Here is a 27485-nt window from a genome sequence, read left to right on the forward strand (position 1 = left end):
TGTCTAAAGTAATAAGACTGGACATTACAGCCACACACACATGTTCTCCTAGTGTGTGATGGTGGAATGTTAGTCTTTGAAGATAAACCAGGTTTTCCTCCTAAAGCAGTAACAGTGGAATGCTGATGAGCTAATAATTACTGCCAGATCAACTAAATACCATATTACTTATAACTGTCTTATTGTTAAGTCATTAATGTTATAAATGACTTGACGTTAACAGATGTAAACACTCCAGTCACGCTGAGGTGAGGGACAACATAAAGACAGGATGCAGAGAAAGAGGGACAGTGATTGGTTGTGGTTGGTGGATAATAGACAGATCTGGATACAGTCGGTCTCTACTCTTCCGCCAGATTTCTTTTGATGGAGGCCCAGTGGAGAGTCTAATCTGTTGTTGACAGAGTTGTAATTGAATGATTCCTGGTAGGTGTGTGTGTGTGGTTCTTTTGTGTTGCGCTGGTGTCTGCAAAGAGGGGTGTGACTGTATGAAGGGCAGTGGGTGTAGGGAGACATGGGATACAAAGTGGTGTGTTTCTTGTTTTCATGGGACTGTGTGTGTGTGTGTGTGTGTGTGTGTGTGTGTGTGTGTGTGTGTGTGTGTGTGTGTGTGTGTGTGTGTGTGTGTGTGTGTGTGTGTGTGTGTGTGTGTGTGTGTGTGTGTGGGTGTGTGGGTGGGGTAGATTGTCGACGGTGAGGTTAGCATCACAAAGGGTGCCAGTCCCCTGGTGAGGTTGGGTTGTCTGGCGCTTGGGTGTGTGTGTTTGTGCGTCGGTGTCTGGTGTGTGCGTTGGCAGTTGGTCAGACTGATTGTGATGGTAATATACTAGCCTTTGGCTGCTTGTCTGAATGCGAGGCCAATTTGCATTACCTTTGTAGAGTTTGGCTCAGAATAACCTGTGTGCAATATGTTATTCGTCATTCTGTTTCTGTTTCTGTCTGTGTCCGTCTGTTTCTGTGTCTGTCTGTTGCTGTGTCTGTGTCCGTCTGTTTCTGTGTCCGTCTGTTTCTGTGTCTGTCTGTTGCTGTGTCTGTGTCCGTCTGTTTCTGTGTCTGTCTGTTGCTGTTTCTGTGTCCGTCTGTTTCTGTGTCTGTCTGTTGCTGTTTCTGTGTCCGTCTGTTTCTGTGTCTGTCTGTTGCTGTTTCTGTGTCCGTCTGTTTCTGTGTCTGTCTGTTGCTGTTTCTGTGTCCGTCTGTTTCTGTGTCTGTCTGTTGCTGTTTCTGTGTCCGTCTGTTTCTGTGTCTGTCTGTTGCTGTTTCTGTGTCCGTCTGTTTCTGTGTCTGTCTGTTGCTGTTTCTGTGTCCGTCTGTATCTGTGTCTGTCTGTGTCTGTCTGTCTGTATCTGTCTGTATCTGTGTCTATCTGTCTGTATCTTTGTCTGTCTGTATCTTTGTCTGTCTGTATCTGTGTCTGTCTGTTTCTGTGTCTGTCTGTCTGTATCTGTATCTGTCTGTATCTGTGTCTGTCTGTATCTGTGTCTGTCTGTATCTGTATCTGTCTGTATCTGTGTCTGTCTGTATCTGTGTCTGTCTGTATCTGTATCTGTCTGTATCTGTGTCTGTCTGTCTGTATCTGTGTCTGTCTGTCTGTATCTGTGTCTGTCTGTCTGTCTGTCTGTCTGTATCTGTGTCTGTGTCTGTCTGTATCTGTGTCTGTCTGTCTGTCTGTCTGTCTGTCTGTCTGTCTGTCTGTCTGTCTGTCTGTCTGTCTGTCTGTCTGTCTGTCTGTCTGTCTGTCTGTTTCTGTGTCTGTCTGTTTCTCTCTGTCTGTTTCTGTCTGTCTGAGTCTGTTTGTTTTTGTCTGTCTGTTTCTGTGTTTATGTTTCTGTGTTTATGTGTCTGTCTGTCTGAGTGTGTTTGTTTCTGTCTGTCTGTGTCTGTTTGTTTCTGTCTGTCTGTTTCTGTGTCTGTTTCTATCTCTGTCTGTTTATATTTCTGTCTGTATCTGTATCTGTATCTGTCTGTCTGTCTGTCTGTCTGTCTGTCTGTCTGTCCTTCTGTCCTTCTGTCCTTCTGTCTGTCTGTATCTGTATCTGCATCTGTCTGTCTGTCTGTCTGTCTGTCTGTCTGTCTGTCTGTCTGTCTGTCTGTCTGTCTGTCTGTCTGTCTGTCTGTCTGTCTGTCTGTCTGTCTTTCTGTCTGTCTGTGTTTCAGGTTTGTGCACCATAGAAATGACTGGTAAACAATGTATTGTGTTATTTTGGAGTCACTTTTATTGTAAATAAGAATATAATATGTTTCTAAACACTTCTACATGAATGTAGATGCTGCCATGGTAATGGACAGTCCTGAATGAATCTTGAATAATGATGAGTGAGAAAGTTACAAACGCACAAATGTCATAACCCCAAGACATGCTAACCTCTCACCATTACAATAACAGAGGAGGTTAGCATTTTATATCATTCCCCTAAGTCATGCTAACCTCTCACCATTATAATAACAGGGGAGATTAGCATTTTATATCATTCCCCCAAGTCATGCTAACCTCTCACCATTATAATAACAGGGGAGGTTAGCATTTTATATCATTCCCCCAAGTCATGCTAACCTCTCACCATTATAATAACAGGGGAGATTAGCATTTTATATCATTCCCCCAAGTCATGCTAACCTCTCACCATTATAATAACAGGGGAGATTAGCATTTTATATCATTCCCCCAAGTCATGCTAACCTCTCACCATTACAATAACAGGGAGGTTCGCATTTTATATCATTCTCCTAAGTCATGCTAACCTCTCACCATTACAAGGTTAGCATTTTTAGGTGGGTACTATATTTGTGCGTCTGTAACTTTGTGACTCATCATAATTTACGATTCATTCAGGTCATTCAGGTCGCATAATAAGTTGCATGAACTCACTCTGTGTGCAATAATAGTGTTTAACATGTACCCCAAACATATAATTAACTGTAACGTCCCTCAGTTAAGAAAACAGTCAAACACAGATTCAACCACAAAGACCAGGGAGGTTTTCCAATGCCTTGCGAAGAAGGGCACCAATTGGTAGAAAAAAAAGTAGACATTGAATATACCTTTGAGCATGGTGAAGTTATTAATTACACTTTGAATTGTGTATCAATACACCCAGTCACTTCAAAGATACAGGCGTCCGTCCTAAATCAGGCACCGGAGAGGAAGAAAACCTTTCAGGGATTTCACCATGAGGCCAATGGGGACTTTAAAACAGTTACCAAGTTTAATGGCTGTTAAAGGAGAAAACTGAGGATGGATCAACAACAATGTAGCTATTCCACAATACTAACCTAATTGACAGAGAATAAAAATATTCCAAAACATGCATCCAGTTTGCAACAAGGCACTAAAATGATACTGCTTAAAATGTGACATTGCCATTAACTTTTTGTCCTGAATACAATGTGTTATGTTTGGGTCAAATACAATACAACACATTACTGAGTACCACTCTCCATATTTTCAAGCATAGTGGTGGCTGCATCATGTTATGGGTATGCTTGTAATCATTAAGGAGTTTTTCAAGATAAAAAATAAATGGATGGAACTAAGCACAGGCAAATTCCTAGAGGAAAACCGGGTTCATTCTGCTTTCCACCAGGCACTGGGAGATTAATTCGCCTTTCAGCAGGACAATAATCTAAAACAAAAGGCCAAATCTTCACTGGAGTCGCTTACCAAGAAGACAGTGAATGTTCCTGAGTGGCCGAGTTACAGTTTTGACTTAAATCTACTTGAAAATCTGTGGTAAGACCTGAAAATAGTTGTCTAGTAATGATCATGTAACGGTTGTCCAAAGGAGTAGACCAAGGTGCAGCGTGGTAAGTGTTCATCTTGATATTTATTTTTACTCAGAACACTTAAACAAAATAATAAACATCACGTCTTGCAGGCTTTACCGAGCAGTACAAAAATAAGATCCCACAACTCAAGGAGGGAAAAAGGGCTGCATAAGTATGGTTCCCAATCAGAGACAACGATAGGCAGCTGCCTCTGATTGGAAACGATACCTGGCCAAAACATAGAAATATAAAACATAGAATGCCCACCCCACACCCTGACCTAACAAAATAGAGAAATAAACCGTCTCTCTCAGGTCAGGGCGTGACAGATCAACAACCAATTTGACAGAGCTCTAAGAATTTTGAAAAGAGTAATGGGCAAATGTTGCACAATCCATGTGTAGAAAGACTTGCCCAGAAAGACTCACAGCTGTAATCACTGCCAAAGGTGTGCTTCTACATAGTATTGACTCAAGGGTGTAAATACTTATATAAATGAGGTATTTCTGTATTTTGTTTTCAATAAATTTGCAAACATTTAAAAAATAATCTATGTCATTATGGGGTATTGTGTGTAGATGGGTGAGGAAAAAATATATTTAATCCATTTTGAATTCAGGCTGTAACACAACAACATGTGGAATAAGTCAAGGGGTATAAATACTTTCTGAATACACTCCCCTCCATATGAGGGGTGTAGTTTCAGCTAAACCTCGGGTATTCCCTCCAAGGAATTTGTATACAACAGAAGCTCATTTACTACATTTCTACACAACAAACTCTAAAATGCTATTTTTGGAACAGCAAAAACAAGCAAAATTGACTCCAGCCATTATCACCTTGAATGAGTCCTTCACCTCAGTCGATAGGGGACTTAACATTTTACAAACACATGCCACACAGCAATTAGCTGCTACTGTATGCACTAACTCAGCACCGGGATAAAAACACAAGTTTAGTTTCATGTCAAGTCAAACAGCAGTTACCTAGCCATGGACCATCTACTACAGCCATCTTCCATCGTTGCACTGTTTTGAGAGAAATGTTGTGCTGTTCAGTGTAGCTACGTCGATGGGCGCCATACCTCAGTGCTCTCAGCCAGCTGGGCAAATAGCCTGCCTGTCAGCTCTGAGCCGTCCGCATGGTCCTAAAGTCAGCCCCTAATCCCGTTTAACTGTATTTGCCTATTAGTCGGGATTGGAATGATATGAGTAGCTTATTTTAAAGTGTTGGTGTTGAGCTAGGGTATAGCGACTGCCATACTCTGCCATACTCAATTAACATTCTCCACACTGAACTAAACACATTTGTCTCTATACTCAAACATTTTGGATTTGAGGTCAAATATTTCATATGAGGTGACAGGACAGAATGTCACCTTTTATTTGAGGGTATTTTCATACATATCTGTTTTGACGTTTAGAAATTAAAGTACTTTATGTATCTAGTCCCCCCATTTGAAGAATTTATTATAAGTATTTGCACAAATTCACTTAAACTGTATTAAAATAGTCAAATGTTTAGTATTTGGTCCCATATTCCTAGCATGCAATGTCTAGATCAAGCTTGTGACTCTACAATCTCGTTGGATGCATTCCGTTTGGTTTGGTTGTGTTTTTTAATATGTTTTGCCCAATAGGAATTGAATGGTGAAACATGACTGGAGTAATTTTCTTTATAAGTAAGTTGATAAGATGTTTCTGAACACTTCTAAATTAATCCTGATAATGCCATGATTAAGAAAATTCATGAATGAATCATGATGAGTGAGATGCTGTTCAAAGTCTACCAGAAAACATGCTAACCTCATCATTACCAATAACAAGGGAGGTGTGATTGTTGTGCCCCTGTATGCCTAACAACTCATCGTTATTCACAATCTATTCATGATTATCAATAATTTTTTCACCTAGTCAGTTCTGGGATTTGAACCAGCGCTCTTTCAGTTAATGGCCCAATGCTTTTAACCACTAGGCTACCTGCTGCCCCTTATATACCTGTCGTTTAAGCGATATATCATTCAACCATTTTTCTTTGTGGTTAAAGGTTAACTTACAATATGTTTGATCATCTTGACATTGCATCGTAACTTGTTTCTAAATATGTGTTGTAGATCAGCTTCCTGAAATGTGGCATTGAGTAATTGTAATTATGTGTTTTATCCAAGTTGAAAACCTTTTTTGTTATTCTGGCATATTGATAAGGCGGTTCCATAACCTAATCATTTCACCCCTCTGTTTTACTTCACAGGTCTCCCAACCCATGTCTCCTTCAATAGCTAGGCTTGGGGAAAACTTCTGCACTCCCAGAAAACATTGTATGGCTCTATTCTGAAAGAGTTTGCTGTTTTGGATTCTTTCAAACCCCAGATTTCAGGAGTTCAGAATAGGACAGACACATGAATTATAGAGCGATGAATATTTACGATAGCCAAGGTCTTGACAGATTTTAAGTTGACCCCAATGCTCTACCAGCAGACTCTGTTATAGGTCTTTATACCCTCCTCAAAGGTCATACATTCATCAAAAAGTAATCTAAGGTATATACACGGAGCGTACAAAACATGATTAAAACCTGATCTTTCCATGACATAGACTGACCAAGTGAATCCAGGTGAAAGCTATGATCCCTTATTGATGTCACTTGAAAATCCACTTCAATCAGTGTAGATCAAGGGGAGGAGACAGGTTAAAGAAGGATTGTTAAGCCTTGAGACAATTGTGACATGGATTGTGTATGTGTGCCATTCACAGGGTGAATGGGCAAGACAAAACATTTAAATGCCTTTGAACTACTATGGTAGTATGTGCCAGGCGCACCGGTTTGAGTCAAAAACTGCAACACTGCTGGGTTTTTCATGCTCAACAGTTTCCTGTGTGTATCAAGAATGGTCAACCACCCAATGGACATCCAGCCAACTTGACACAACTGTGGGAAGTATTGGAGTCAACATGGGCCTGCATCCCTGTGGAACGCTTTCGACACCTTGTAGAATCCATGCCCTGACACATTGAGGCTGTTCTGAGAGGGTGCAACTCAATATTAGGAAGGTGTTCGTATATGAGCAAGTGTAGTTTAGGGGCATTGTTCCTTAATTACAAAATCAAATAAAAAACCTGTGTGATCACACTCTCCGTAGGCGAGGTATGAATACTTCTTAGTTTACCCTTAATCTGGGTTTTACCTGGGTTTATCTTGGTTAATCATTCATCTCCATTTTGTACACCAGAGATTGACAGTGTTCAACATACCTTGCCGATCAAACTCACTCTGCAAGGATGACAATATCATCTGCGTACAATTGTATCCCCAAAGTCGTGTCATCTACTTTAACTCCTAGATTAGCATGCTTGATTTGCTGGGCCAAGTCATTCACCAAAAGGGCAAACAAAGTTGGGGAAAACACATTTCCTTGTTTGACTCCAAACAGAAACCATCCAGTCTTCAACTCATTTACCTGTATACAGGAGACGGGACCTCTACATCGAGATTTAATTGCATCCACCCCAGCATTTATACGTTTAAAAGCAAGAAGATCTCTATTTACCCAAGCAAAGGCCTTTTGGAAATCAACAAAACATATGTAGGTTTACATTCTTGTAGTCTGGCTGTAATCACAGTGGATACAGTTTACAGTGCCTTCAGAAAGTGTTTATACCCATTGAGACATTTTGTTGTGTTACAGACTGAATAAAAAATTGATTAAATTGATTCTTTTTCTAACCCATCTACACACAATACTTCATAATGACAAAGTGAAAACATGTTTTATGACATTTTTGAAAATGTATTGAAAATTAAATTCAGAAATATCTCATTTACGTAAGTATTCACACACCTGAGTCAATACATGCTAGAATCACCTTTGGCAGCGATTACAGCTGTGAGTCTTTCTGGGTAGCTATCCACATCCTGGATTGTACAATATTTTCCCATATTCTTTTCAAATGTATTCAAGCTCTGTCAAATTGGTTGTTGATGTAACATATACACTAGGAGTCAGGAAGCAGGTGCAGAAGGTGAGTTTAATAATAAGAAACATGAAGAATATTCAAAACAGGAGAAGCGTACTGAACGGGAAAAAAACCAATACTGCCTGAAGACTAAGGCTACTGAGGGCTAAATAAAGGGGAAGTAACCATGGTAATGATGAAGTTCAGGTGTGCATAACGATGGGATGCAGGTGTGCATAATGATGGTGTACAGGAACGCGTAATGTGGGTTGCCAGGACCAGTGGTTAGTAGACCGGCTACGTCAAGCACCTGAGCGGGACAGCGGGAGCAGGCGTGACAGTTGATCGTTGCTAGACAACCATTTTCAAGTCTTGCCATAGATTTTCATGCAGATTTAAGTCAAAACTGTAACTCGGACACTCAGGAACATTCACTGTCTTCTTTGTAAGCAACTCCAGTGTAGATTTGGCCTTTTGATTTAGGTTGTTGTCCTGCTAAAAGGTGAATTAATCTCCCAGTGTCTGGTGGAAAGCAGACTGAACCCGGTTTTCCTCTAGGATTTTGCCTGTGCTTAGCTCCATTCCATTCCATTTTTTTCCTGAAAAACTCCTTAACGATTACAAGCATACCCATAACATGATGCAGCCACCACTATGCTTGAAAAAAGGGAGCACGGTACTCAATAATGTGTTGTATTGGATTTGCCCCAAACAGAACACTTTGTAATCAGGACAAAAAGTTAACTTACTTTGCCACATTTCTTGCAGTATTACTTTAGTGCCTTTTTGCAAACAGGATACATGTTTTGGAATATTTTTATTCTGCGTAGGCTTCCTTTTCACTCTGTCAGTTAGGTTAGTTTTGTGGAGTAACTACAATGTTGTTGATCCATCCACAGTTTTCTCCTATCACAGCCATGTAACTGTTTTAAAGTCCCCATTGGCCTCATGGTAAAATCCCTGAGTATCTTTCTTCCTTTTCCGGCAACCGAGTTAAGAAGGACGCCTGTATCTTTGTAGTGACTGGGTGTATTGATACACCATCCAAAGTGTAATTAATAACTTCACCATGCTCAAAGGGATATTGAATGTTTGCTTTTTTACGCATCTACCAAAAGGTGCCCTTCCCTTCCCCTTTCTCTTTATTTTCAAGCCATTGGAAAACCTCCCTGGTCTTTGTGGTTGAATCTGTGTTTGAAATTCACTGCTCTACTGAGGAACCTTACATTTAATTATATGTGTGGGGTTCAGAGATGAGGTAATCATTAAAAAATCATGTTAATAAATCTTCTTTTGGATCGGTGGGTCCCCTGCGGGACGGTTGAGCTTATGTAGGCTAATGCGATTAGCATGAGGTAGTAAGTAACAACCAAATTTACCAGGACATAGACATATCTGATATTGGCAGAAATCTTAAATTCTTGTTATTCTAACCTGCACTGTCCAGTTTACAGTAGCTATTACAGTGAAAGAATACCATGCTATTGTTTGAGGAGAGTGCACAATTTTGAACATGAAAAGTTATTAATAAACAAATTAGGCACATTTGGGCAGTCTTGATACAACATTTTGAACATAAATGAAAGGCTTCATTGGATCAGTCTAAAACTTTAGACATACACTGATGCCATCTAGTGGTCAAAATGTCATTAGCACCTGGGCTGGAATAATACATTATGGCCTTTCTCTTGCATTTCAATGGTGGTACACAAAAAAATACAAAAGAAAGGTTGTTTTTTTCTTGGTATTATCTTTTACCAGATCTATTGTGTTATATTCTACTACATTCCTTTCACATTTCCATAAACTTCAAAGTGTTTCCTTTCAAATGGTACCAAGAATATGCATATCCTTGCTTCAGGGCCTGAGCTACAGGCAGTTAGATTTGGGTATGTCATTTTAGGCAAAACATTTTTAAAAAGGGGCTAATCCTTCATTTATGGCTCAAATCCCGTTAACGGGATCGGTTTGACAAAATCCGGTGAAATGGCAGAGTGCCAAAATTATTAAAAATATTTAACTTTCATACATTCACAAGTGCAATACACCAAATTAAAGCTGAACTTCTTGTTAACTTCTCTAGGGCCAGTGGGACGATTTCGTCCCACCTGCGTAACAGCCAGTGGAATCCCGTGGCGCGTTATTCAAATACCTTAGAAATGCTATTACTTCAATTTCTCAAACATATGACTATTTTACAGCATTTTAAAGACAAGACTCTCGTTAATCTAACCACACTGTCCGATTTCAAAAAGGCTTTACAACGAAAGCAAAACATTAGATTACGTCAGCAGAGTACCCAGCCAGAAATAATCAGACACCCATTTTTCAAGCTAGCATAGAATGTCACATAAACCCAAATCACAGCTAAATGCAGCACTAACCTTTGATGATCTTCATCAGATGACAATCTTAGGACATTATGTTATACAATACATGCATGTTTTGTTCAATCAAGTTCATATTTATATCAAAAACCAGCTTTTTACATTAGCATGTGACGTTCAGAACTAGCATACCCCCGCAAACTTCCGGTGAATTTACTAAATTACTCACGATAAACGTTCATAAAAAACATAACAATTATTTTAAGAATTATAGATACAGAACTCCTCTATGCACTCGCTATGTCCGATTTTAAAATAGGTTTTCGGTGAAAGCACATTTTGCAATATTCTAAGTAGATAGCCCGGCATCACAGGGCTAGCTATTTACACACCCACCAAGTTTAGCCCTCACCAAAGTCAGATTTACTATAAGAAAAATGTTATTACCTTTGCTGTTCTTCGTCAGAATGCACTCCCAGGACTTATACTTCAATAACAAATGTTGGTTTGGTCCCAAATAATCCATAGTTATATCCAAATAGCGGCGTTTTGTTTGTGCGTTCAAGACACTATCCGAAAGGGTAAATAAGGGTTATGCGCCCGACGCGTTTCGTGACAAAAAAATTCTAAATATTCCATTACCGTACTTCGAAGCATGTCAACCGCTGTTTAAAATCAATTTTTATGCCATTTTTCTCGTAAAAATGCGATAATATTCCGACCGGGAATCTGTGTTTTACTACAAAGAGAGAGAAAATAAAAACATGGTGTCGCCCCGTGCACGCGCCTCAGCTCATTGTACTCTGATAGACCACTTAACCAAAGGCGCTAAAGTTTTTCAGCCAGCGGCTGGAATTACATCATTCAGCTTTTTCCCGGGTTCTGAGAGCCTATGGGAGCCGTAGGAAGTGTCACGTTACAGCAAAGATCCTACATTTTCAATAAACAGAGCCAAGAAGCCCAAGGAATGGTCAGAGAGGGTACTTCCTGTACAGAATCTTCTCAGGCTTTTGCCTGCCATGTGAGTTCTGTTATACTCACAGACACCATTCAAACAGTTTTAGAAACTTTAGGGTGTTTTCTATCCAAAGCCAATAATTATATGCATATTCTAGTTTCTGGGCAGTAGTAATAACCAGATTAAATCGGGTACGTTTTTTATCCGGCCGTGTAAATACTGCCCCCTAGCCCTAACAGGTTAATCTAGCCACCGTGTCAGATTTCAAAAATACTTTACGGCGAAAGCAAACCATACTATTATCTGAGGACAGCACCCCATCAAACAAACACAGACAAACATATTTCATCAAGCCAGGCGCGACTGAAAACTCAGAAATAACGATATAATTCATGCCTTACCTTTGACGAGCTTCCTCTGTTGGCACTCCAATATGTACCATAAACATCACAAATGGTCCTTTTGTTCAATTAATTCCGTCGTTATATATCCAAAATGTCAATTCATTTGAAAAATCTCAAAAAATATGCTTTCACTTTGACATTATGGAATGTTGTGTGTAGGCCAGTGACAATTTTTTTTCAATTGAATCTATTTTAAATTCAGGCTGTAACAAAACAAAATGTGGAAAAAGTCAAGGGGTGTGAATACTTTCTGAATGCAGTGTAAATCTATACAAGCCATGTTTTACGAAACCCATTCTGCTCATGTACAAGTAATTCTGACGTTTCTAAATACTGAGTCAACCTGTTGTTTAGCATCCCAGAGTATAACATGCAGACTGTGCTAATAAGGCTGATGTGTTTGTAATTTAATGGGACCCCTGAATCATTCTTTGATGACTTTGGGATTGGTTTAATGATAGCTTTGTACCCAGTTGAAGGGATGATACCATTTTCAAAACACATTTGGAAACGTCAGAATAGAGTCTGCCGTAATTTAGGAGACTTTAAGACGTCATTATGAGGCTCCTCCATTCCTGTTGAGCTTTGCTTTTTGAACAAGTTTTGTGTCTGTATAGTTGCAGATGGATGTAAGGATGTCAGTCCATGCACAGTTCATTCAGAAAGTATTCAAGATCCCTTGACTTTTCCACATTTTGTTACGTTATAGCCTTATTCTAAAATGTATTAAATCGTTTTTTTCAATCTACACACAACACCCATAATGACAAAGAAAAAACTGGTTTTTAGACATTTTTGCAAATGCATTAAAAATAAAACTGAAATATAACATTTACATTTATACAAGTATTCAGACCATTTACTCAGTACTTTGATGTAGCACCTTTGGCAGTGATTACTGCCTTGAGTCTTCTTCGGTATGAAGCTACAAGCTTGGCACACCTGTATTTGGGGAGTTTCTCACATTCCTCTCTGCAAATCCTCTCAAGCTCTGTCAGGTTGGATGGGGAGTGTTGCTGCACAGTTTTTTCAGGTCTCTGGCCACTCAAGGACATTCAGAGACTTGTCCCGAAGCCACTCCTGCATTGTCTTGGCTGTGTGCTTATGGTTGTTATCCTGTTGGAAGGTAAACCTTCACCCCAGTCTGAGGTTCTGAGCACTCTGGAGCAGATTTTCATCAAGGATCTCTCTGTACTTTGCTTCGGTCATCATTCCCTTGATCATGACAAGTCTCCCAGTCCCTGCCGTTGAAAAACATCCCCAAAGCATGATGCTGCCACCACCATGCCTCACTGTAGGGATGGTGCCAGGTTTCCTCCAGATGTAACGCTTGGCATTCAGGCCAGAGAGTTCCATCTTGGTTTCATCAGACCAGAGAATCTTGTTTCTCATGTTCTGAGAGTCTTTAGGTGTCTTTTGGCAAACTCTAAGTGGGCTGTCGTGTGCTTTTAATTGATGAGTGGCTTCTGCCTGGCCACTCTACCATAAAGGCCTGATTGGAGGAGTGCTGCAGAGATGGTTGTCCTTCTGGAAGGTTCTCCCATCTCCACAGAGGAACTCTAGAGCTCTGTCAAAGTGACTGTCAGGTTCTTGATCATCTCCATGACGAAGGCCTTTCTCCCCCGATTGCTCAGTTTGCTCGGTGGCCAGCTCTAGTAAGAGCCTTGGTGGTTCCAAACTTGTTCCATTTAAGAATAATGGAGGTCACTGTGTTCTTGGGGACCTTCAATGCTGCAGAAATGTTTTGGTACCCTTCCCCAGATCTGTGCCTCAACACAATCCTGTCTCGATCTCTACGGACAATTCCTTCGACCTCATGGCTTTGGTTTTGCTCTGACATGCACTGTCGACTGTGGGACCTTATATAGACAGGTGTGTGACTTTCCAAATCATGTCCAATCAATTAAATTTACCACAGGTGAACTCCAATCAAGTTGCAGAAACATCTCAAAGATGATCAATGGAAACAGGATGCTTCTGAGCTCAATTTCAAGTCTCATAGCAAAGGGTCTGAATACTTATGTAAATAAGGTATTTCTGTTTTTTGTTTTTGGATACATTTGCAACAAAAAAAATGTAACCCTGTTTTCACTTCGTCATTATAGGGTATTTTGTGTAGATAGCTAAGGTAAAAAAAAATGTAATCTATTCAAGAATAAGGCTGTAAAATAACAAAATGTGGAACAAGTCAAAGGTTATGAATACTTTCCGAAGGCACTGTATGTGTACATTTTGTATGTTTGTGTGTATGTTTTTTGTGTCTTTTTCTTTGCGCACGTGTGTTTATACTCCAAGTCACCCTGACTATATATACTCCATTCACCCTGACCTGTGCCATTCTTCTCTCTCTCTCTCTCTCTCTCCCTCTCCCTCTCCCTCTCCCTCTCCCTCCCTCTCTCTCTCTCTCTCTCTCCCTCTTCTCCCCCCGGGTCTCAACACACACGTTTAGAATGAATGAATGGATACAGGGAGGTAGGGGGGGGCAGGGAGGGAGGGAGGTTGCAGACTTCAGATATCTCAATTGCATTAGTATGGACTGCTCAGCTGCATTGATTTATGGTTTAATCTATTTTATTGTTGCTTTTATTTGTCATTTCTGATACAGTATGTGTTTTGTGGACAGGTTTATATTACAGCACTGTGTAAGGTCAGATAATACCACTTGAACTTTGCACTCTTGTAAACCTGCCCCCTTTCATTGATTTCTGATGTCTTTCTGAGCTTTTTTTTCTTTTTACTAGCAAACACTTCTTCAGGTCAGGGGTCAGTTATTGGATTGTGGAAGTAAAGTTGCTATTATTGGATTTACTGTAGTCAAGCTATACTTATTTTTTCTAAGGTTTCTGGTTGAAACCACAATCAGGACATAGCGCAATAGTCTCTTTTGTGTAATCAGTGACCAATACCATTAAATTCCAACGGAACTCACTGTGGATGAAGAACCCTTGGCTAGTTAGCAAAGCCTGTAAGCTACACTGATATCATGTGAAGTGTCATGTTATGAATGTGACCAGCCATTAGGGCTTTAGAGAGGGTTCGAGTGGGTTAGAGTGGGTTAGAGAGGGTTAGAGAGGGTTAGAGTTGGTTAGAGAGGGTTAGAGTGGGTTAGAGTGGGTTAGAGTGGGTTAGAGAGGGTTAGAGTGGGTTAGAGTGGGTTAGAGAGGGTTAGAGTGGGTTAGAGTGGGTTAGAGAGGGTTAGAGAGGGTTCGAGTGGGTTAGAGTGGGTTAGAGAGGGTTAGAGTGGGTTAGAGAGGGTTAAAGAGGGTTAGAGTGGGTTAGAGAGGGTTAGAGTGGGTTAGAGTGGGTTAGAGACGGTTAGAGTGGGTTAGAGAGGGTTAGAGTGGGTTAGAGTGGGTTAGAGAGGGTTAGAGTGGGTTAGAGAGGGTTAGAGTGGGTTAGAGAGGGTTAGAGAGGGTTAGAGTGGGTTAGAGAGGGTTAGAGAGGGTTAGAGAGGGTTAGAGTGGGTTAGAGTGGGTTAGAGAGGGTTAGAGTGGGTTAGAGAGGGTTAGAGAGGGTTAGAGAGGGTTAGAGTGGGTTAGAGTGGGTTAGAGAGGGTTAGAGTGGGTTAGAGAGGGTTAAAGAGGGTTAGAGTGGGTTAGAGTGGGTTAGAGACGGTTAGAGTGGGTTAGAGAGGGTTAGAGTGGGTTAGAGTGGGTTAGAGAGGGTTAGAGTGGGTTAGAGAGGGTTAGAGTGGGTTAGAGAGGGTTAAAGAGGGTTAGAGTGGGTTAGAGAGGGTTAGAGTGGGTTAGAGAGGGTTAAAGAGGGTTAGAGTGGGTTAGAGAGGGTTAGAGTGGGTTAGAGAGGGTTAAAGAGGGTTAGAGTGGGTTAGAGAGGGTTAGAGAGGGTTAGAGAGGGTTAGAGAGGGTTAGAGAGGGTTAGAGTGGGTTAGAGAGGGTTAGAGAGGGTTAGAGTGGGTTAGAGAGGGTTAGAGAGGGTTAGAGAGGGTTAGAGTGGGTTAGAGAGGGTTAGAGTGGGTTAGAGAGGGTTAGAGAGGGTTAGAGAGGGTTAGAGAGGGTTAGAGAGGGTTAGAGAGGGTTAGAGAGGGTTAGAGTGGGTTAGAGAGGGTTAGAGAGGGTTAGAGTCCAGACATCACCATCCTGCTTTTATTTAATTTATGACACTCAGTGTTTGGGGGCAACTGATGGGCCCCTGGTCAAGTAGGGCCCCCCCAGACCCCTTTGCCCCTTATTTAAACTCATATCAGAGGCGCTATTTCAACCTAGCTGACTCCATACAACACGGCCCTCCTCAGTCTTGTAAAATTGGGGGCCATTGATAGTGTTCATAGCCGTACAGGTGAGGTTGTGGGTTTACAGAGGTCCTTTGTGTTTTATGAGTCCTGGGGGACACTGTAGTGCTGTATGTAGGCCTGGACATTAGCTTACATAGAGATTGTTAGGGAGAGTTCAGAGAGAACCCACTCCTCTAATTCAAACATATTTTGCACACACTGAAATATGCACACCAACACAAACACACACGCACATGCACACATACACAAAAACACAGTACAGGTTTTTCTGGACAGGACTTCTCCAGACTACTCTAAACCGCCTTACGCCACTAACACAGACACACACAGTTCACACACACACTTTGACAATACAAGTGGTTTATGTCTCCGACCATCTGCTCATTAGGTTTGCCTCATTTAACAGGGACACTCTGTGACATCATCACACAGGGACAGCCTGTCTGTCTGCACTCTGGGTCACACATCAGCTGGCGACGAAACAGAGGAAGTTCAGATCACACAGAGAAGTCAGACAGAGAACTGTAATTGGATAAAGGCTACTATGAGCGTGTCATTAAACCTTAGGGCATGCACTAGTGTATAGCACCCACCTGGATAATGTACTCCGCGTAGAAGTCAACCTTAACCACAGATCTGGGACGAGCTGAGCCTACCTTTACTACATCCTATCTTTAGAGAGCAGTGTATATGGGTAACTATCTGACTCTGAAGAACGCATAACAGCTTGTTTATTGCTAGAATGATCACCGCACATCTTTTGGTCAACTGAAGAATGGGAATGTCAACCCTTTTAATTGGCTTTTCCAATGACATAAGGCCCAACAAATTACTCAACCCGCAAGTTATTCCCTTAAAATCTCCCACATTAATCAAGCTGTGTTAATATACTGTATGTTATTCATGTTGTTAAAGTTGTCCAGACATCCCTTACCAGTGTTCTCTCCACCCAAACACAAAAGATCAAAGACTGTCTCTAACAACACAATATAGAGCTGACCCACTCTGTCCCTCTCCTCTTCAACCAAAACAATACCTCCCCCTCTTCCAACTGACCTCTCACGCAGTGGTTGCCCCTGGCAACACCAATAGGAACAGATGCTACGGAGCTGGCCCGCCTTTTGACCCCCATTAACCTATGACCCCTCTAGTTTCTGAATGGGCGGGTCATCCAAGAGGCCCCACCAGAACTGAAAAGATTTTCTGTATGTGGTTCTAGTCTTCATAACCTGCCTGAGACACAAGTCTAGGATCAGACTGAGCCATAACCAGCCCCAATCCGAGCCTTACCATTAAGCGATGCCATTAGGCGGTGTCACACTGAAGTCCTTCCCCTCCTGACAAATTAAACAACTTTTTTGTGCGCTTTGAGGACATTACAGTGCCACCGACGCGGCCCGCTACCAAAGACTGTGGGCTCTCCTTCTCCGTGGCCAACGTGAGTAAAACATTTAAACGGCTGCCGGCCCAGACAGCATCCCCAGCCGCGTCCTCTAAGCATGCGCAGACCAGCCAGCTGTTGTGTTTACGGACATATTCAATCAATCCCTATCCCAGTCTGCTGTCCCCACTTGCTTCAAGATGGCCACCGTTGTTCCTGTTCCCAAGAACGCTAAGGTAACTGAACTGAATGACTTTCGCCCTGTAGCACTCACTTCTGTCATCATGAAGTGCTTTGAGAGACTAGTCAAGGATCATATCACCTCCTGGCACCTGTCACCCTAGACCCACTTCAATTTGCTTACCGACCCAATAGGTCCGCATATGACGCAATCGCCATCACACTACCCAATCCCATCTGGACAAGAGGAATACCTATGTAAGAATGCTATTCATCGACTACAGCTCAGCATTTAACACCATAGTACCCTTCAAACTCGTTATCAAGCTCGAGACCCTGGGACTCAACCCCACCCTGTGCCACTGGGTCCTGGACTTCCTGACGGGTGGCCTCCAGGTGGTGAAGGTAGGAAACATCTCCGTTCCGCTGATCCTCAACACTGGGTCCTGGACTTCCTGACGGGTGGCCTCCAGGTGGTGAAGGTAGGAAACATCTCCGTTCCGCTGATCCTCAACACTGGGGCCCCACAAGGGTGCGTTCTCAGCCCCCTCCTGTACTCCTTGTTCACCCACGACTGCGTGGCCATGCACGCCTCCAACTCAACCATCAAGTTTGCAGACGACACTACAGTGGTAGGCTTGATTACCAACAACGACGAGACGGCCTACAGGGAGGAGGTGAGATCCCTCGGAGTGTGGTGTCAGGAAAATAACCTCACACTCAATGTCAGCAAAAAACAAAAGAGATGATCGTGGACTTCAGGAAACAGCAGACGGAGCACCCCCGTATCCACAGATGGGACAGTAGTGGAGAAGGTACAACGTTTTACGTTCCTTTGTGTTCATATCACCGACAAACTGAAATGGTCCACACACACAGACAGTGTGGTGAACAAGGCGCAACAGCACCTCTTCAACCTCAGGAGAATGAAAAAATGTGGCTTGTTACCGAAAACCCTCACTAACTTTTACAGGTGCACAATTGAGAGCATCCTGTCAGGCTGTATCACCGCCTGGTACGGAAACTGCACCGCCCACAACCGCAGGGTTCTCCAAAGGGTGGTCTGCACAACACATCACTGGGGGCAAACTACCTGCCCTCCAGGACACCTACAACACCCGATGTCACAGGAAGGCCAAAAAGATCCTCAAGGACAATAACCACCCGAGCCACTGCCTGTTCACCCCTCTACCATCCTGAAGGCGAGGTCAGCACAGGTACATCAAAGCTGGGACAGAGAGACTGAAAAACAGCTTCTATCTCATGGCCATTTGACTGTTAAACAGCCACCAGCACAGGGAGGTGGCTGCTTACCTACAGACTTGATATCATTGGCCAATTTAATAAATGGAACACTATTCACTTTAAAACATACACCTTGCTAGTGCTGGCTGGGTCACTTTGACCACGGGGCAGCGGGGACCCCTCGAAACCCAGGGCCTGGGTCACTCTGACCCCAGGACAACGGGAGGGTTAATAATGCCACTTTAAGAATGTTTACATATCTTGCATTACTCATCTCATATGTATACGCTGTATACTGTATCCTTCACTACCTATTCTTTACTATCTATTGCATCTTCGCCGCTCTGTCACTGCTCATCCATATATTTTATACTTATATATTCTCATTCCTTTACTAGATTGTGTGTATTAGGTTTTGTTGTGGAATTGTTAGATATTAGGTTTTGTTGTGGAATTTGTTAGATATTAGGTTTTGTTGTGGAATTGTTAGATATTACCTGTTAGATACTGCTGCACTGTCGGATCTAGAAGCATAAGCATTTCACTATACTCGCAATAACATCTGCTAATCATGTGTATGTGACCAATAAAATGTGAAAATTATTTGTTGTAATTGATGTATTGATCCAATGTATAAGATGTGTACTTGCTGTGTGCTGATGGTTTCTGTCCTGTCTATGTCTTAGGTACAGAGACCTAGTGGACACCACTCTAGCTGACAAGAAGAAGCTTTCATCAGAGGAGAAATGTCGCTTTGTTCTGCAGCAGTGCAAACTCCAAGGATGGCAGGTGTGTGGTGCTGTCTCTGCTTCCCTATTCTGTCTGTCTGTCTGTCTGTCTGTCTGTCTGTCTGTCTGTCTGTCTGTCTGTCTGTCTGTCTGTCTGTCTGTCTGTCTGTCTGTCTGTCTGTCTGTCTGTCTGTCTGTCTGTCTGTCTGTCTGTCTGTCTGTCTGCCTGTCTGTCTGTCCACACAGAAGATGGGAAGAGGAATATTTTGAGCCCAGACCACTATATTTTGAAATCCCATGGACTTCTGATAAAACTTATTACAGCTGCCACTAAATCAACCCTTTAGAGACACACACACACACACACACACACACACACACACACACACACACACACACACACACACACACACACACACACACACACACACACACACACACACACACACACACACACACACACACACACACACACACACACAGTCTCTCCCAATGCCTACTTTCTCACACACACACCCAGGCCCACACACACATTTCTGACAAGTGGTGAATATAGGAATTAATAGTCTGGGTGTGTGGGAGCATGTCTATCCCATGGCCTGTGCACCTGTCCTAGGTGGGACAAACCAACCCTTACACCACGCCCCAGGAAGAGGGTAACTACCCCCTTTTGTGCTCTTGTAGGAAGCAATCACTCCCCTGTTGCTGACTACAAATGATCTATATCTGGGTTAATAACTCACTAACTAGAAAAGGATATGAACACATGGCTACATGCAGCTCTGGCTTTGATCTCAAAACAAGCGCATCTACTCATGATCTCTCATGCTGTAAATACAGTCCAGTTCAAAATAAATGTCTCAAATCAAATGTATTTATAAAGCCCTTCTTACATCAGCTGATATCACAACGTGCTGTACAGAAACCCAGCCTAAAACCCCAAACAGCAATCAATGCCGGTGTAGAAGAACGGTGGCTAGGAAAATCTCCCTAGAAAGGCCAAAACCAAGGAAGAAACCTAGAGAGGAACCAGGCTATGAGGGGTGGCCAGTCCTCTTCTGGCTGTGCTGGCTGGAGATTATAACAGAACATGGCCAAGATGTTTAAATGTTCATAAATGACCAGCATGGTCAAATAATAATAATCACAGTAGTTGTTGAGGGTGCAACAAGTCAGCACCTCAAGAGTAAATGTCAGTTGGCTTTTCATAGCCGATCATTGAGACTATCTCTACTGCTCCTGCTGTCTCTAGAGAGTTGAAAACAGCAGGTCTGGGACAGGTAGCACGTCCGGTGAACAGGTCAGGGTTCTATAGCCGCAGGCAGAACAGTTGAAACTGGAGCTGCAGCATGACCAGGTGGACTGGGGACAGCAAGGAGTCATCAGGCCAGGTAGTCCTGAGGCATGGTCCTAGGGCTCAGGTCTTCCGAGAGAAAGAAAGATCCATACAGATCCATAAATGGCAATGGTCTATTTGCATATAGGTCTACTGCAGCTCTGATTGGTTATGCAGTACCGGTCTGTGTAGAGTACAGTTGAGTTGTGCATGTCAATGTGCATGTCAATGCAATAAAATCCTACTCCGATGCGTTCTGCCGCCAACAAAATCTCTGCGGCAGTCCCGGTTAGCTCCGGGACAGTCTCGGTTAGCTCCGCGGCAGTCTCGGTTAGCTCCGCGGCAGTCTCGGTTAGCTCCGGGACAGTCTCGGTTAGCTCCGGGACAGTCTCGGTTAGCTCCGGGACAGTCCCGGTTAGCTCCGCGGCAGTCTCGAGGCTACTGCTCGCATGAGCATGCGCACAGCTTCGAGGGAACACTGCTCACAACAGCAGACCATGTGTAATCAAACCAGCCTAGGACCTTCACATCCGGCTTCTTCAACTGTGGGGTAGTCTGAGGGCGGGTGCTGAGGAGTAATCCTGATTGTAATTAAAGCCCTTTTCTGGGGAAAAACACATTCTGATTGGCTGGGCCTGGTGCCCCATGGGTACACCCCTGGCCAGTCAGGTGAAATCCATAGATTAGGGTGTTATGAATTTATTTCAAATGACTGATTTCCTTATAAATGATCAGAGGCCGTCTGCGCTCTTTTAAGGTTCTGACTACTGAAAAGTGTCTGATTTCCTTATATGAACTGTAACTCAGTAAAATCTTTTTTTTGTTCAGTATAACTACAGTGAACTCATTATAGCCTTAAACTGACCGAACCCGATCCCTCTCTCTCGCTCTCCCTCCCGGTCTCTCTATCTAACTCTCCCTCCCGGTCTCTCTATCTAACTCTCCCTCCCGGTCTCTCTATCTAACTCTCCCTCCCGGTCTCTCTATCTAACTCTCCCTCCCGGTCTCTCTATCTAACTCTCCCTCCCGGTCTCTCTATCTAACTCTCCCTCCTGGTCTCTCTATCTCTCTATCTCTCTATCTCTCTATCTATCTATCTATCTATCTATCTATCTATCTATCTATCTATCTATCTATCTATCTATCTATCTATCTATCTATCTATCTATCTATCTATCTATCTATCTATCTATCTATCTATCTGTCTGTCTGTCTGTCTGTCTGTCTGTCTGTCTGTCTGTCTGTCTGTCTGTCTGTCTGTCTGTCTGTCTGTCTGTCTGTCTGTCTGTCTGTCTGTCTGTCTGTCTGTCTGTCTGTCTGTCTGTCTGTCTGTCTGTCTGTCTGTCTTCGTCTGTCTGTCTGTCTGTCTGTCTGTCTGTCTGTCTGTCTGTCTGTCTGTCTGTCTGTCTGTCTGTCTGTCTGTCTGTCTGTCTGTCTGTCTGTCTGTCTGTCTCTCTCTCTCTCTCTCTCTCTCTCTGTCTCTGTCTCTGTCTCTGTCTCTGTCTCAGATGAGCAACAGTAAGGTGTTTCTGAGGTACTGGCAAGCTGACCAGCTCAACGACCGCTGCCACCAACTACACAGGAAGATCATCACCTGCCAGAAAGGTACAACAACTTGCATCCCTGTGTGTGTGTGTGTGTCTGTGTGTTATTAACCCCTCTCTTTCCCCCTATCCTCTGTCAGTGATCCGTGGCTGGCTGGCCAGGCAGCGTGTGCGCCATAGACTGTTGTCCCAGCCGACAGAGGACTGCAGTATCCAGAGGTTCCTCCAGGGGGCAGAAGACCAGGGCCTGTGCACCTACGACCACCTGGTCATCCAGAACGCCTCTGACATCGCCCGTGAGAGCAACCACCAGCGCTGCCATGGCAACGGGTCACACAGCAACAGTCCGCCCCTCGGTGAGAGACCCGAGCCAGTTGGCGAAGAGGAGGACACCCCCAAAAGGTAATAGACAACCTTTCACACTCATAGAGAAGTCGCTCCTGGTGGTTTTGTGTTTCTTCATTGATTTGAAGCTAATAGTATGATGTAATACAATGATAATGGATTGGATTTAGACTATATTCTGTGGCTGTAAGTAACTCACCCAAATCACCACAGATACTATAGAGATGTCGAGGTCACAAAGTGTGTGTACAGTGTGTGTATAGTGTGTGTACAGTATGTGTGTCATGTGATGTGTGAGTTATGGTGTCATTGAGCCTGTGCTGGTTGGTGACTATAATTCCATATTATGATTGCTAGGATAATGAGTTAAACATCAGCATGTGTTAATGTTTCAGCAAGCCTACACTGGCCTATAGCTGCAGCGCATTCGAGGTTATCAAATCCAATCCAATTTTATTTGTCAGATGCGCGGAATATAAAAGGCATAGACCTTACAGTGAAATGCTTACATACAAGACCTTAACAAACGATGAAAGTTCAAGAAATAAAGTTAAGAAAATATTTACTAAATCAAATAAAGTTAAAAATTCAATAAAAAGTTCCACTATAGGGGGTACCGGTAACGAGTCAATGTGCAGGGTACAGGTTAGTTGAGGTAATGTGTACATGTAGGTAGGTTTACAGTTTAACTGAGGTAATGTGTGCACGTAGGTAAGGGTACAGGTTAGTTGAGGTAATGTGTGCATATAGGTAGGGGTACAGGTTAGTTGTGGTAATGTGTACATGTAGGTAGGGGTACAGGTTAGTTGTGGTAATGTGTACATGTAGGTAGGGGTACAGGTTAGTTGTGGTAATGTGTACATGTAGGTAGGGGTACAGGTTAGTTGAGGTAATGTGTGCATATAGGTAGGGGTACAGGTTAGTTGAGGTAATGTGTACATGTAGGTATGGGTACAGGTTAGTTGAGGTAATGTGTGCATATAGGCAGGGGTACAGGTTAGTTGAGGTAATGTGTGCATGTAGGTAGGGGTACAGGTTAGTTGAGGTAATGTGTGCATATAGGTAGGGGTACAGGTTAGTTGAGGTAATGTGTACATGTAGGTAGGGGTACAGGTTAGTTGAGGTAATGTGTACATGTAGGTAGGGGTACAGATTAGTCGAGGTAATGTGTGCATGTAGGTAGGGGTACAGATTAGTTGAGGTAATGTGTGCATGTAGGTAGGGGTACAGGTTAGTTGAGGTAATGTGTACATGTAGGTAGAGGTAAAGTGACTATGAATAGATTATAAACAGCAGGTAGCAGCAGTGTAAAATCATAGTCCAAAATGTGTACATGTACACACAAGTGTTCTAGAATATTGGACCGTTTCCTTTTATACTTTTCGAATTCTCAGCACAATTTCTCCAACTGTTGCTTGAACTGTCAACACATTCAAATAGATAGAGGACGCATACCGGAGCCGTGTTGGTTGGGAATTGTGCGGAGGTGCGGGTTCGGGCTGTGCGTCCCCCGGGGGTGGTGGTCTCATGGCTGTGTATCTATGTCACAGTGGGACGCTGGACTATCCCTTCCTGGATTCAGTGGACTATGATTTACACCTTATACAGCTTGTAGTTGGCATGGCAACCATTGTTTGAATTGTAAGACGGGCCCAAAATCCTTTTCCAGTGTAGGGACGAAAGAATGAGAAAGGCTGTCATTTTAGAATGTATTCCTGTATTCCTTCTGAACATGCTAATCAGACAGAGATAATCCTCCAATTGGCCAGAACAGCTGCAAGTTTGATTGTGTTTGAAAATGCAATTTAACACTAGGGGTGTATATCCTGCAGAGAGAGGATACACACACATACACACGAACACACACACAACACTCTTACCTGTGCTTCTGTCCTCCATGTGCCCTTGTATGCTAACAGGCTAACAGGACATCTGCTACTGGGACAGAGACTGGAAGATAGGGGATTTGGAGGGAGAAGGTGAGAGGGGGAGGAGAGAGCAGGGAGGAAGGAGAGGGTGAGGGGGAGGAGGGAGAGGGTAAGGAGAGAGCAGGGGGGAGGGAGAGGGTGAGGGGGAGGAGGGAGAGGGTAAGGAGAGAGCAGGGGGGAGGGAGAGGGTGAGGGGGAGGAGGGAGAGGGTGAGGAGAGAGCAGGTGGGAGGGAGAGGGTGAGGGGGAGGAGGGAGAGGGTGAGGAGAGAGCAGGGGGAGGGAGAGGGTGAGGGGGAGGAGGGAGAGGGTGAGGAGAGAGCAGGGGGGAGGGAGAGGGTGAGGGGGAGGAGGGAGAGGGTGAGGAGAGAGCAGGGGGGAGGGAGAGGGAGATACAGAAGGGAGAAGGGGTTGGGGATGTCACTGGTAATCCCCCTTTCCTTCCTCCTCCTTCTCCTCCTCCCTCTCAAGAGTAATTCTCTCTCCCACACACACTAATACTGTCATCAGCATTAGGAGGGGTTAACAGGTGAGGAGGGGGTGTGTGGAGAGGGGGAGGGGGATATGGGTGAAGGATGGTGTGTGGAGAGGGGGAAGGGGAATATGGATGAGGGAGGGTGTGTGTAGAGAGGGGGAAGGGGGATATGGGTGAGGGAGGGTGTGTGTAGAGAGGTGGAAGGGGGATATGGGTGAGGGAGGGTGTGTATAGAGAGGGGGAAGGGGAATATGGATGAGGGAGGGTGTGTGTAGAGAGAGGGAAGGGGAATATGGGTGAGGGAGGGTGTGTGTAGAGAGGGGGAAGGGGAATATGGGTGAGGGAGGGTGTGTGTAGAGAGGGGGAAGGGGAATATGAATGAGGGAGGGTGTGTGTAGAGAGGGGCAAGGGGGATATGGATGAGGGAGGGTGTGTGTAGAGAGATGGAAGGGGAATATGGGTGAGGGAGGGTGTGTGTAGAGAGGGGAAAGCGGGATATGGATGAGGGAGGGTGTGTGTAGAGAGGGGGAAGGGGAATGTGGATGAGGGAGGGTGTGTGTAGAGAGAGGGAAGGGGAATATGGGTGAGGGAGGGTGTGTGTAGAGAGGTAGAAGGGGAATATGGATGAGGGAGGGTGTGTAGAGAGGGGGAAGGGGAATATGAATGAGGGAGGGTGTGTGTAGAGAGGTGGAAGGGGGATATGGGTGAGGGAGGGTGTGTATAGAGAGGGGGAAGGGGAATATGGGTGAGGGAGGGTGTGTAGAGAGGTAGAAGGGGAATATGGATGAGGGAGGGTATGTGTAGAGAGGGGGAAGGGGAATGTGGATGAGGGAGGGTGTGTGTAGAGAGAGGGAAGGGGAATATGGGTGAGGGAGGGTGTGTGTAGAGAGGTAGAAGGGGAATATGGATGAGGGAGGGTGTGTAGAGAGGGGGAAGGGGAATATGAATGAGGGAGGGTGTGTGTAGAGAGGTGGAAGGGGAATATGGATGAGGGAGGGTGTGTAGAGAGGGGGAAGGGGAATATGAATGAGGGAGGGTGTGTGTAGAGAGGTGGAAGGGGAATATGGGTGAGGGAGGGTGTGTGTAGAGAGGGGCAAGGGGGATATGGATGAGGGAGGGTGTGTGTAGAGAGGGGCAAGGGGATATGGATGAGGGAGGGTGTGTGTAGAGAGATGGAAGGGGGATATGGGTGAAGGAGGGTGTGTGTAGAGAGGTGGAAGGGGAATATGGATGAGGGAGGGTGTGTGTAGAGAGATGGAAGGGGAATATGGGTGAGGGAGGGTGTGTGTAGAGAGATGGAAGGGGAATATGGGTGAGGGAGGGTGTGTGTAGAGAGGTGGAAGGGGAATATGGATGAGGGAGGGTGTGTGTAGAGAGGTGGAAGGGGAATATGGGTGAGGGAGGGTGTGTGTAGAGAGGTGGAAGGAGAATATGGATGAGGGAGGGTGTGTGTAGAGAGGGATGGAAGGGGAATATGGGTGAGGGAGGGTGTGTGTAGAGAGGGGGAAGGGGAATGTGGATGAGGGAGGGTGTGTGTAGAGAGATGGAAGGGGAATATGGGTGAGGGAGGGTGTGTGTAGAGAGGGGGAAGGGGAATATGGATGAGGGAGGGTGTGTGTAGAGAGGGGGAAGGGGAATGTGGATGAGGGAGGGTGTGTGTAGAGAGATGGAAGGGGAATATGGGTGAGGGAGGGTGTGTGTAGAGAGATGGAAGGGGGATATGGAAGAGGGAGGGTGTGTGTAGAGTGATGGAAGGGGGATATGGGTGAAGGAGGGTGTGTGTAGAGAGGGGAAAGCGGGATATGGATGAGGGAGGGTGTGTGTAGAGAGGGGGAAGGGGAATATGGATGAGGGAGGGTGTGTGTAGAGAGATGGAAGGGGAATATGGGTGAGGGAGGGTGTGTGTAGAGAGGGGGAAGGGGAATGTGGATGAGGGAGGGTGTGTGTAGAGAGGTGGAAGGGGAATATGGGTGAGGGAGGGTGTGTGTAGAGAGGGGGAAGGGGAATGTGGATGAGGGAGGGTGTGTATAGAGAGGGGGAAGGGGGATATGGATGAGGGAGGGTGTGTGTAGAGAGGTGGAAGGGGGATATGGGTGAAGGAGGGTGTGTGTAGAGAGGTGGAAGGGGAATATGGGTGAGGGAGGGTGTGTGTAGAGAGGTGGAAGGGTAATATGGGTGAGGGAGGGTGTGAGTAGAGAGGTGGAAGGGAAATATGGGTGAGGGAGGGTGTATGTAGAGAGATGGAAGGGGAATATGGGTGAGGGAGGGTGTGTAGAGAGGTAGAAGGGGAATATGGGTGAGGGAGGTGGAGGGGTGGATGGTATTGTGTCGCTGGGATCCCTGTGGGAGTGTCCCATGCCAGATTACTACGCTACTCCCACTCTTACCAAAGTCAGTCGGAAACCTCTTCAGGCTGTAAAGGCCCTCCACACACACACACACACACACACACACACACACGTTATGTTATTCTATCCTCGTGGGGACATAAAATTAATTTCCATTCAAAATCATATTTTCCCTACACCACTAACCCCTTATCTTTACCTTTTTCTAACCCTAACCCTAACCACTACATTTAAAATAGCCTTTGTCCTCATGGGGACGTGGGAAATGTCTCCACGAGGGAGAATTTTCCTTGTTTCACTATCCTTGAGGGGACTATTCTT

The 27485-nt window shown here is 44.3% G+C and overlaps 1 protein-coding gene across 4 annotated transcripts in view; it reads left to right on the forward strand.

The window, feature by feature from the left end:
- Positions 1–27485, forward strand: part of LOC106595389 (unconventional myosin-XVI) — a 242290-nt gene that overhangs the window by 172190 nt on the left and 42615 nt on the right. For 3 of the 4 annotated variants that reach the window (XM_045707327.1, XM_045707325.1, XM_045707328.1), the window contains 4 exons: positions 19149–19251; positions 22035–22131; positions 22211–22472; positions 24335–24394. In XM_045707327.1, the coding sequence (XP_045563283.1) occupies positions 19149–19251; positions 22035–22131; positions 22211–22472; positions 24335–24394 (522 nt within the window). The remainder of the gene's footprint in view (positions 1–19148; positions 19252–22034; positions 22132–22210; positions 22473–24334; positions 24395–27485) is intronic. The other variant, XM_045707326.1, reaches the window with a different exon arrangement.

This window comes from Salmo salar, chromosome ssa25 (genome assembly GCF_905237065.1).
Source record: "Salmo salar chromosome ssa25, Ssal_v3.1, whole genome shotgun sequence".
Lineage (NCBI taxonomy): Eukaryota > Metazoa > Chordata > Actinopteri > Salmoniformes > Salmonidae > Salmo > Salmo salar.